General features: G+C 42.9%; 1 protein-coding gene across 6 annotated transcripts in view; it reads right to left on the reverse strand.

Moving 5' to 3' along the window:
- Positions 1-12717, reverse strand: part of ARHGEF3 (Rho guanine nucleotide exchange factor 3) — a 344332-nt gene that overhangs the window by 153257 nt on the left and 178358 nt on the right. For all 6 annotated transcript variants that reach the window (XM_034956705.3, XM_055110969.2, XM_057301996.2 and 3 more), the window contains one exon: positions 1558-1620. In XM_034956705.3, coding sequence (XP_034812596.1) covers positions 1558-1620 — 63 coding nt within the window. The remainder of the gene's footprint in view (positions 1-1557; positions 1621-12717) is intronic.

The following is a 12717-nucleotide window of genomic DNA, read 5'->3' on the forward strand; positions in this document are numbered from 1 at the left end:
AAAAGATTCAAACACACAAAAAAATCTTGCTGCTGATAAGAGAAATTCCATAGACTTCACTTGTCAATAACAAAATATTCAATGAGTAAAGTAAAACCCAAAGGAACATCATCTTTTTGTCCTGTTCACCATGGCAACTTAGTAAACTGGCCCAACTCCATCAATCTGAGGGTCTAAAGATTGGAACAAACAAACACCACATGGTAAAACAGACGCTCAAGTACATTAATTAGAGCCAGTTCAAGCTCGCTCCATCATGGCTGTTTGCATCACAGAAAACTCTGCAGTAATTAAAAATAGCTAAAAAAAATTGTTCACATTGGTAAATAATGTTATCAGTTGAGTACCTAACAATCTATATCTAATGAGTTTCCTTTTCACAATGGTTTTAGAAGGGCTGATCCCAAACATTTTTTTTTTCTTTTTTAACAAAAGAAGAAACAGAGGTTCAGAGAAAGGAAGTGACTCGTCCAAGGTACACTGTTAATTATAGGTAGAGCAAGAACTATGACTCAGTTCTTTATTCCTAGCATGGAAGGCTTCTCATCTCATAAGAGTAGCTTTCATGGTCTCCACAGAGGAGAGCGAGCACGGCCTAATGTTAGACGGATCCACAGAACATAGTGGTTAAACCCCAGGGATGTGCAGATGATGAACTGACAAGGGGAGCCCAGGGAGGGCCTGAATTCCTACTCCACCCCCCAGTCCCAGGATAATGAGGGCATCAGAGGCCAAGGTAGGCTTCCCAATTGCATCAGTGGGGAGACACAGTGGCCACACAAAGAAAGCTATGAAATTAAGTATCCAAGGACATGTTCTGAAACAAAGCCAAGGAAGCTTTTCCACCTTGATCATCACCAATAGTCGACTACCAAGACACTTGAGCATCTTCTACAAACTTCTGATTTAAAAAGAAAAAAAAAAATGAGGCAAATATTTGGTGGGTGCCCAGTATGTACAGGCAATGTGTTTAATATTCTCACTTTTATTGTTTTATTTGACCCCCTCCCAAATTTTGTCAGGTTAAGTCTTTTCATTCCTATTTTCCAGTTGAGGAAACAGGTAAGGAAAGGTGTCACACAGATGGTAAGTACAGAATCTTGATTCAAACTAAGATCTGCTGATCCAAAGCCACTCACTCCACTATGCTTCTAGAGTCTTATTCTGGCCTTTGGGCCATCCGGCTGCCTGAGCTGGGCCAAGCCACTAACTTTCCCCCAAAGGGGGACAAACATCTGTTCCATCTTCTGGAACCAGCCTCTAAAAGAGCACACTAGTATTTATCCAGATTCTACCCAGATGCACTGAGTTCATAATTCATTTTATGAGAGAAAAGACACAGGCAATAAACAACTTAGCTTGGAAGTTTAAGTTGGCCACACAGTTTTCTCCAGTGAAATAAAATGTTTTTCAGTTAAAAAAAATTTCCCCCAGGTCACAACTTCCATAGTCAGATCCTGGAAGCCCACTTCAAGCACACAGCATATTATTAACAAATAACCTTCGGAGAAGAGAGATGCTCTCGGCGCCAGTGGGGGAAGAAAGGACTATACTTACACTTATGTCGAGACTGCAAAGGCTAACAGCATCTTCATCTTGGGTGCTCTGTTTCCGTTTTCGCTGCAAAACAAACGAAAAAACAAAGTTCAAAGGTAAGTAGGGGTTATGGCTTTGATTAAGGCAAGAAAAAAAGCAATCAAATAGCACATGCAATCCTTATCATTTCTACCATGTTACCCAAAACCTTTAACCAAGCTATGTAAATGAGTAAATGAATACTTCTTTTTTTATTTTTTATTTTTATTTTTTTTGAGACAGAGTCTCACTCTGTCGCCCAGGCTGGGGTGCGGTGCGGTGGTCTGATCTTGGCTCACTGCAACCTCTGCCTCCTGGGTTCAAGCGATTCTCCTGCCTCAGCCTCCTGAGTAGCTGGGATTATAGGCACACGCCACCACGCCTGGCTAATTTTTGTATTTTTAATAGAGACGGGGTTTCACCATGTTGGTCAGGCTGGTCTCAAACTCCTGACCTCGTGATCCGCCCTCCTCAGCCTCCCAAAATGCTGGGATTACAGGCATGAGCCACTGCGCCCAGCCTATAAATGAACACTTCTAAGAAAGCCTAAGAAGTTATGAGAAACTATTAAGCTCTAGGATAATTGGTTTGTGTTACTATTCTTATGCTTGCTGTCACAGTTTGTTTCTCTTTGAGTTTCATTTTTTTCTAAATGTCTCCATATATCAAGGCCTAGAAATTTAGATACAAAGTTCAGATTCTGACTAACTTGGAAGAGGAGATTAGATTGGAAAGAAAATCTAATTCACTTGAAGATATTCCATTTTTAGAGGTGCTTTGTACTTAAGTAATTTAAACTTGCTCTAAACCTTATCCAGGGTCCTAACGTAATCACAGAACCCTAATGTTGGAAAGAAACTTAGACATCTTCTCCAACTTTCCTGCTTTATAGCCATATGATTTTCAAAAAGTTATTACTTGGACTGAAGATAACTGTATTTGAAATAAATTTGTACATTTATGACCAGGGCAGTCTGCCAAGTTAGATGTGAAAAAGTATGTTTTTCTTTTTTTTTTTTTTTTTTGAGACAGGGTCTCCCTCTGTTGCCTAGGCTGGAGTGCAGTGGTGTGAACACAGCTCACTGCAGCCTTGACCTCTCAGACTCAAGGAATTCTCTTGCCTCAGCCTCCCAAGTAGCTGGGACCACAGGAGCACACCACCACACTGGGCTAATTTTAGTTTTTGTAGAGAGGGGGTCTTGCCATGTTGCCCAGGCTGGTCTCAAACTCCTGGGCTCAAGTGATCCTCCTGCCTTGGCCTCCCAAAATGCTGGGATTACAGGAGAGAACCATTGAGCCTGGCCTTTTTCTTTTCATTAGAAGAAAATAAATGTAATCTATAAGCCACAATAAAGCTCATCAAAGATACATTCACCTCTCTTCTGCACCCCCAGCTCAACCAATCAGTCAAGTGTTTCTTCAGTCCCTAACCTGTGACTTGCTAGGTCTTCTGATGTTACTTGGAAGAAAGCTACCAGAAGACCAGAATCACCAGCATGGGGTTACAGGAGAGTCTGGAGACATCTGTAGTCTTCAGTCCCAAAAGAAGTCAGCCTCCTCCTCTAGTGGAACCCTGAGCTTGAACAAAGGCAGAGACTGGAAAGCAAACAGAACTACTCTTTTTTATATTACTATAATTGTTCTATTATTTTTTTCACTTCAATTTAACAAAGGTTTGTTGAGCATTTACTATGTGCTGGGCCCTGTGTTCACTCCCAGAAATGCAAAGGTCAGCAATTCTCATGGTTAAGGACCTCACACTCATGTAGGACAGACAGGCCTATTATGATGAACTATAATGCAATAAGAGCCAAACATCCTAGAGAAAGTCACTTTGCTTCTCTGAGCCACCTTTTCTCAACTCTAAGGTGTGAGCAGAGGTGGTGGTGATGGCATTAGCTTCTATTCTCAAAGGAAGAGGAGTAAATATAGTAATGCATTTTAGAGCTTAGTAGAGTGCCTAGTACACAGTAGGTGCTCAAAACATGGGTTGGAGGGCTCTGGGAGGACCGTGAGGGAGGTCTTCCCAGAGGAGGAGGCATTTGAATAGGCCTAAAAGATGAATAAGAGTTTGTCAGACAAAGATGGGGAAGATATTGGGGCTCTTTTTGCTAAGCAGCTACCTAGATATTTAAAATCCCAAAGGTCAATATGGTCCTATCCAGAGCAGTGGTGTTCTACATATATACATTTTTCCACTGAAACAGTGGTGCAGCGTGCAGCAGAATCACCTGAGGAATGATTCAGAGATGCTGATGCCAGGAGCCATCCCCAGGAATGCTTAATCAGCCATTTGGGAGGGTGCCCAGGAATCTGGATTAACAAGCTCACTCAGTGACTTTTAGGAAGTCAAATACTCCACTCAGCGTCCTTGAGGGAAGCCTCGAGAAGATGCTGATCACAACTCCGGGCACAGCTGCCGTTTTTGAGGATGCTTCATGTTTGTACAGGGGCCTGATCCTTACTGATTCACCATCCAGGTACAATTAAAAACAGCACTTCAGTGCCAGTGAAACCAATTCACCAGCTTATATTTATATGGTGACTTTTTGAGCCAGATATGGTATGGGATAATTTCCATCCTACAGGTTAATAAACTGAGGTCAGGAGAGAGAAGCAATTTGCTCAAAGTTACATGGTTACAACGTAACACTCTGAATCCAGGATTCTAATTCCTAGGGCAAAGCCTTTTACATACACTGTTCAAAGGTTGGTGGCAAATAGGTTACATCTCACTTGCCATCCAGAATGTCTGGTAGTGTCTGCTTGGAGCACTGTACTGAGAAGGACTGCACAGCATAGCAAGCCAGAGAATGCTGTGATCACAATCAGCAACACGTGCTGGGCAATGAATTGGGGCATGGCAGCATGGGCGTCCTGCTGCCTAGAGTAACCCCATGCCCTTCTTGAGTTCTGCTTCTCCTGCCTTGGGAGGCTACAGTATTATACCTGAGATCTTGGGAGGTATCAGGAGGAGGTTGAGACTCTGGGATGTTATCTGTAGAGTAGAAATAATGCCTTCCAGGTTAGGGTGTTGTGAGGATCATAGATGTTGGGCGACAAGACCTGGCACATAGTAGGTGCACAGTAAGTGGCAGCTCCTGTTATGAATTGCCCAGACCATAGGCTACACCGATACATGCTGCAACCTGGTATTACCAGATTATTGAGTTTTATGGTGCTACAGTTCCATTCCTTGAGCTCAATGATTTTGTCAACCTGACATGTTGACAGTAGCCTAGATGCACATTGATGCAGGAAAGTGAATAATAAGAGAAGCTCCTCTCCTCACAGGCATGCAGCCCTCTCCAGACCAATTCAACACACTACCCAGCTTTGGAGCCAAGCCTCATGAGTTCCCCCAACCCAGTTCCTGCCAGATACTGCCACCTGCTCCAAGTGTCAAATCCAGAAGACAAATGGCCTCCAATGGTCTTTTTAATTCAGCCATAGACAGTCAATCTGGGATAGAATGATCTCCTTAAGGAACCCACATGTTTTATAAAATAAAAACTGCATGAATTATGAAAATGAATTTTCTTTTCAATTTTCTTACATAGGGAGGTGACTGACCACTGCCAGCAACAAAAAAGTAGCCTGAAGTTTAAACTCTGGGCTCAGAACGAAAATTTCACAAACCATCAATTAGTCACTTGTTCATTTGCTCTGTGTTCACTGAGCACTTTTGACACGCAAAACCCCATTCTGGGTCCTTGGATATAGCAGTGAATGAGCCAGGCATGTTCCCTGCCCACTAGTTTGGAGTAAAAATAAAACAAAGTAATTACAGATTGTGATCTCTGTTATGAATGCGTCAGATAAGGTGCTAAGACAGAGGCTAGCAGGGCAGACCCATTTTAGAAAGATAATTTTATTTAATTGTTTTCTGGGTTTTGGTTGACCTTTTCATGAGACATAAGCCCATGAAGGCAGGACTTGGTCAGTCATGCTCACAGTCCCAGAGCCTGGGACAATCCCTGGTACACAGCCAGCTTCCCTTAAAATAGCATTTCTGGATTTTGTTGATCCTCTTGGTCCTCCTCCCTTTGCTTGTCCCCTTCACTAATTGCCCAACTCGAGAGGGCCACAGGAAGAGAGAACAGAAAGGACCTGGTGAAGAAGGGTGTACAGATGGAAACACCACATAAAGACATTTCACGCTCTACCCAGGAACTGGGATTTCTAGAATGTTGGGATGTTGACCTCATGCCAGTGATCTACAGAGTAGCTCATGGAAGAAATCACCAGTTGGAAATAAGCCACGGAAACATAAACAAATGAGCATCTCAGAAAGCAGAGAGTGCAACAGGACACGGCACTCACTTTGAACTTCACTGGAGCTACTACTACTAATAATTCACACTGACAACAATGAAAGCTTTAGCCTATTGAACGGTCACTACATGTCAGGCACAGAGCTAAATCCTTATATGCACGATCTCATTTGATCCTCATAACTACCCCATGAGGTAGGTGGATAATGGTTATCATCTCCATTCTACAGAGTAGGAGATGAAGGCTCAAAAAGGGGCAGGAATTTGTCCAGGGTTTCATGATTAGCAAGTGGCAGAGCCTGGATTCAAATCCAGGTCTTTCCTACTTCAAACTATGTGCTTCCCCACCATGCTGTCCCGTCCCATAGTCTGGGATGGCAGATCAGACCTGCACAGAAGGTCTAGGAAGGTGTTGAGCATGAGGAATATGGCAAGAAAATAACCTTTATTCTACTACAGAGACTGGTCTTCAAGACCACAGCACACACTGTCTAGACCAAATCAATTTTGTGGTCCTTTCTAGTTTTAAGAGCTATCAGTGTCTGCTATCAGGTAGCAGGCATTGGTGGCAAGCACTGGTGGCAAATAGGTTACGTCTCATTTGCCATCCAGAATGTCTGGTAGTGTTTGTTTGGAGCACTGTATTGAGAAGGACTGCACGGTATAGCAAGCCAGAGAATGCTGTGATCACAATTAGCAACATGTGCTGGGGAACGAATTGGGGCACAGCAGCAAGGGCGTCCCGCTGCCTAGAATAACCCCATTTCCTTCTTGAGTTCTGCTTCTCCTGCCTTGGGAGGCTACAGTATTATACCTGGGATCTTGGGAGGTATCAGGAGGAGGTTGAGACTCTGGGATGTTATCTGTAGAGTAGAAATAATGCCTTCCAGGTTAGGGTGTTGTGAGGATCATAGATGTTGGGTGACAAGACCTGGCACATAGTAAGTGCACAGTAAGTGGCAGCTCCTGTTATGAATTGCCCACAGGAAGTAAAAAATGCCATTTTACTTTCTCTGCATCAAAAACCACTGATCAGTTACCTGGGGGCGTTCCCAGGCAGGAAGGGCACTGTGTGTGAACTGTGCATTTGCACACTTGGTCTGACAGGTTCCCAGCCAATTTGAGGAGCCAAGGACCCACCCTGTTATTCTTGTCAAATTTACTGAAGCAAATGCACAGTCCACTTTCCTTTCAACCATGAAAACAAAGCACCTTGGGTGAGCCCAATAATTGTGCTGTAGTCTCTGCACTCTGATTTCAGCACATAACTTTAACCCCTCAGTGCCCTGTGCTGAGCAGTAGGTCAGTGAATAATTTCTAAATGGGTGACTAAAAGAAAGAATGAATAAAGGAGGCCAGTGTTTTTGAGGTGACACCTTTCCCTTTCATTAACCACCTGGTGGCAAAAGGGCAGCCAAAATTAAATCAAAAACCTCAAAAGTGAAGGTCATTGAAGGCTTAAATTCTTCAACCTCAAATCTCCTTGGAGAAAAAACCTGCCCATTCAAGCTAAGATTCTTGTTTTTCAAATAAGAGCTTTTTTTTTTTTTTTCTTACCAGCAGGGGTATTTATTTTCCTTAAAATGCACAGACATGTTAAAAGAAATTGCAGTTGTTTAGACATTGGTCCAAGTGGGACATTGGCCATTTCCACTCCTACGAAAAGGAATGTCAGATCTGTTCAAGGGTGAGGCACATCCCTGACCAACGAATCTATCTATGTACTGCCCTGGGCGACAGTCTGGGGACTCAGTCTCTGTGCTTTAAGAGCAAGTAATCCAAGATTGATAACACCTCAGATGAAAAGGAAACATCCAGCTGAACCAAACCCCAAATGAACTTAATGGGCACCTGACCCCTTCCTCTCAATGCCACGTGCCTATATGGGGGTGGGGAGAAAGGCAGTTACAGAGGAGAATTTGTGGGCACAATAGACCTGCATGTAGTCTCTAAGTCCTTAGCCCTGCAGGTTATATATTTGCTATAGACCACTTTCTAGAAGTGCTCAAGTGCTGAAAAAACCCTACCATTGCTTCTTAAAAAAGCAACCAGGGGGCCAGGCATGGTGGCTCACGCCTGTAATTCCAGCACATTGGGAGGCCGAGGCAGTTGGATCACCTGCGGTCAGGAGTTCCAGACCAGCCTGGCCAATATGGTGAAACCCCATCTCTACTAAAAATATAAAAATTAGCCGGGCATGATTGTGTGCGCCTGTAATCTCAGCTACTTGGGAGGCTGAGGCAGGAGAATCGCTTGAACCTGGGAGACGGAGGTTGCGGTGAGCCGAGATCGCACCATTGCACTCCAGCCTGGGCAATAAGAACGAAACTCCATCTCAAAAAAAACAAAAACAAAAACAAAAAACAAAAATGACCAGGGGGTCCCTTTGCTAATTTGCAATAGAGCAAAGTCCTGTGCATATTCCAATGTGAGGTCTCATGGAGATATGGGTATTCCTGGAAGGATCAAGTGAACATTGCCAGAGACTCGTTACTGCCTCTGCTTGAGAGATCCTGCTAGCTTGACCTTCACCTGAACCTTTCGACCCACTTTCACAAACATTATTGTTTCCAGGACACTCTGTGGCTATCTCTTTTTAGGGTTGGCTACCTTCTGATATCACAAGGCAGACATCTGAATCTCATCGGTAAATAACCCATGAACAAACTGGCTTTTCGGTTGTCCTGGGGAAGATTCTCTGTGAAAAGCACTGATTCTATCCTTACCCGACAACAGATTCTCAGAAGAGCTGGCCGTGGTCCAAGCCTGAATAGCGTGTCCTTACCTGGCTTAACTTCCATCCTCTCCAGACCTCCTTTGAGGTTTTGAGAAAATCACCAGGTGCCTTCCAATACAAAAGTGGAGGGAAACAGACGCTGGAATTGGGCACCTACTATGAGCCAGGGACTATGCTCTCAGTTTAATGGATTGTGCCATTTAAGCTTCTCCTCAGCCCGGTTTAAGTAAGCCTTGTGGTGTTCATTTTAACAGAGAGGAACGCTGAAGCTCAGGAAGGCTTTAGTAACTTGCTCAAGGTCACAAAGTGAGTGAGTGCTGGAGAGAGGATTTTCTGGAGGCCACCCTGACTGCCAAACCACTGACCTCTCTGCACATGATGCTATTTCTCTTTGTACATTGTTTAAAAACAATCTGCGTTTCCTTTAAATTAATACATACAAATAAAGTAAAATACATTTAAATATTTGTTTCATGGCTGGGCGCAGTGGCTCATGCTTATAATCCCGGCACTTTGGGAGGCCGAGATGGGCGGATCACCTGAGGTCAGGAGTTTGAGACCAGCCTGGCCAACATGGTGAAACCTCATCTCTACTAAAAATACAAAAATTAGCTGAGTGTGGTGGCATGCGCCTGTAATCACAGCTATCCAGAAGGCTGAGGCAGGAGAATCGCTGGAACCCAGGAGGCAGAGGCTGCAGTGAGCCAAGATCGCACCACTGCACTCCAGCCTGGGTGACAGAGCAAGACTCCTTCTCAATAAATAAATAAATACATAAATAATTGTTTAAAATCATATGTGTTTTAAAACAATATAAAAATACCCACAAGGCATTTACCTACATACCTCAAAGAAACTAAGAGCATAAATGAGACAGTTCAAAATGCAGCTCCACCTTTGCTACTTGGTGTGACCTTGGGCAAATTACTTCTCTATTCCTTCATTCACTCAACAAATATTTACTGAGCATTTACTATGTGCCAGGCAGGTTCTAGGTGTATGGGATACGTCAGTGTCTATAAAGCAGTTCTATAAGCTTTGGTTTTCTCCATCATGGGGTTATTTCAAGTATTAAAAGAAAATATTTCGAACAGAGCCAGACATATGGCAAGAGATTTGAAAAATGTAATTATTATTGCTACTGCGGTTATTACCGTAATTACTATTACTACTGCTGTCACTGCTGGCATAATTATTTTGTTGTTATTTGATGTTGAAAGTCAGGCAGGGAGGGTATTAGAGATGGCAGGATCCTGCAGAATGATGGGCAGGAGACCTGGTACGCTGCCTGACTCTTTCCAACTACCCAGGTCCCAGAGGACTATCCACAAACACTCTCAGGATACCTTCAGTCACATTTGCACTGTGTCGTTACCACTTCTTTCACAGAGACAAGGGCTACTGCAAGCCTGACTTAATTTTAAATGGCCAAGATTGAATTGATTAGTGTCAGAACAACCCTGTTATTTAATCACTGGGCTTTTCTATTTAATAACCAGGTGACCAGAGCAGCAAAAATGTACTGATTGAGAGAGTGCAGCTCCTGACTTGGCAGCAAATAGTCCCTGATTAGTCATTTGTAATTATTAAATTCAAACCAGATCTCGAACTTTTTGATTTATCTCTTTGCTGGCAAACAACTTTGGTGGTTTCAGAGGCTTTGATGCCTTGCCTTTCATCTGCTCTTTCTTTGCGGAAAGATTAGCAGAAGGATTTTGTGTTCTTGTACTTGCCCTTAGCTGGAACTTGACTCGCTAAATTCACGTTTTAGCAGGGAGAGGATCCACATTTTGTTTTTCTCCAGTCTGAAGCTCCAGAAGTGAATGAGAGAATTGAAAGAAGGAGCATCAACTCCATTTTTAAAAAGTAAAAAAAAAAAAAATAGAGATGAGATCTCCCTATGTCTTGCAGGCTGGTCTCAAACTTCTGAGCTCAAGCAATCCTCTCGCCTCCACCTCCCAACGTGCTGGGATTACAGGTGTGAGCCACCGTGCCTGGCTCCTACTCCATTTTTAGTACACTGCTTTTTTTTTTTTTTTTCCTTTTCCTTATTTTTAAAACATCCTCCTTTTTCTAGGATCCAGGAACCCCAGTCCTTTTTTCTAGGCTGTCTTCAATGTGCTGACAGGGTGGAGAAATGGGAAATCATGATGTTTTCAGAGCTATGGGGAACTAAATTTTAACAAATATAACATGCAATTATGTGCTCAGATACCACTAACTATAGGTTGAAGATGTTAGGTAGACTCTAAAGTCAGTGTTTGTGAGTTTACATCTTAGTTAAGCCATTTATTTGTTGTGGAACCTTAAGCACATCATTTTACCTCTCTGCACCTTAGTTTTCTCACCTATAAAATGGGGACACGAATAGTACCTCCCTCCTAAGGTTGCTGTGAAAGTTAAATAGATCAGTGTGGGTAAAGAGCTTAGCACAATGCGTGGCCCTCAGCAACTACTCAAATATTAACTATTAATGGTAATAGTAGCAACAGCAGCAGTAACAGCAAGTAAGTACAGGCACTGGGGGGAAAATCATGGGGAAAATACTTAAAATGTCTAAAAGTCTACTCATTAATTTGATGTTGGCAAACTAGGAAAAGCCCCTATTATATGATCTTAGCCATGGAACACCTGGCCCTTAACTTGTTTGGAGGTACAGATGAGACAGTCTTAGCCAAGGAAAGATCCTCTTCTCCCACGGGAGGGAAGACATGTCCAACCAAACAAGTGGGAGGAGGGAGGAGACCTAGCCAGCCTGACAGTGCCACCACCAACCCTGATGGCTAACAAGCAGCAGGATTCACTCTGTCATTCAACAAACATTTACAAACTGCTTTTCCCTCCAAAACACTCAAGGCCAGGGGAGCAGGAGAAAAGACAGAAAACTCATCTATCCAGGACAGAGGGCTGCCAAATATATTTTCCAGAAAAATTGTCCCAGAAAAAAAAAATACGGGCATCGATCTAAGGTGGGAGAAGGAGTCCATATTCACAAGGATTTTCAACAGTGGATGTGATGCAAAGCACAAAATTGCATTAACCAGAGCATTTTTACTAGGCCTTCTAAATTACTGTAATTATTATTTTCTACTGGTTCTCAGGTACACCAAATTGGATTCACTGCAATCCTTGGTTCATAATATGCTATGGTGCTTCCTTGGCCCTCCTTTATATGTTTATTCACTTATTTTTTAAACACTATAACAAAATCCTACTTATTAAAATTCTTCACTGATGCAATGATTTGAAGCCATTATCAACAAAAAATATTATCTATATATATGCAGTTTAGGGAATGTCCAAATCATTGTTTAATTTCTAGAAAACTACTCCATGTAAACAATCAGCTTAGATTGTCCAACTGCATAATTCAAATTCAAAGTGCTCATCATCCACAATAATACTGGGAACCTGAATTTACAAAGACAGTTGTCAGTTTTTCGTTCACTTGGCTCGTGTTCCCGCTTTCTCCTACCTAGAAATGCTCCTGGTTCTGGTAATGTCTTATCAGCCACAACACCCCATGGGTTCATGTACAGTTCCCCAAATGCCAACGGGCAGGCCTTTAACCCTAGGGAGAGCAGGGTGCAAAGCTCCCTTTCAATCATTGGTGTCTGGAACACCTACTCCTTGGGGCAATTTGCCGCACAAAGCAGAGATGAAAAATGGTAGAGAAATGGGCTGCTCTTGTCAAGCTGTCCTCTAAAGGACATTCCTTTAAATAAACAAAAGGTTCCCTTGTACAACCATTTGGTGTTGTCTACCATATAAGAACTCACAACTTCAGTTGCCAAAATTCCATTTCTTTATTGTATATTCTGGCTGCTTAAGGTAGTCCCTTCCCTTTGCTGGGATTTTTTATTTTATTTTATTTTTTTAGAGATAGGGTCTCACTCTGCCACCCAGGCTGAAGTGCAATGACATGATCACAGCTCACTGCAGCCTCGAACTCCTGAGCTCAAGGGATCCTCCCACCTTAGCCTCCCAAGTAGCTAGGATTACAGGCATGTGCCACTGTGTCCAGCTAATTATTTTACTGTTATGTAGAGATAGGATCTGTTTTTGTTGCCTAGGCTAGTCTTGAACTCTTGGGCTCAAGTGATCCTCCTGCCTTGGCCTGCCCAGGTGCTG

This window comes from Pan paniscus, chromosome 2 (genome assembly GCF_029289425.2).
Source record: "Pan paniscus chromosome 2, NHGRI_mPanPan1-v2.0_pri, whole genome shotgun sequence".
Taxonomy (NCBI): Eukaryota; Metazoa; Chordata; class Mammalia; order Primates; family Hominidae; genus Pan; species Pan paniscus.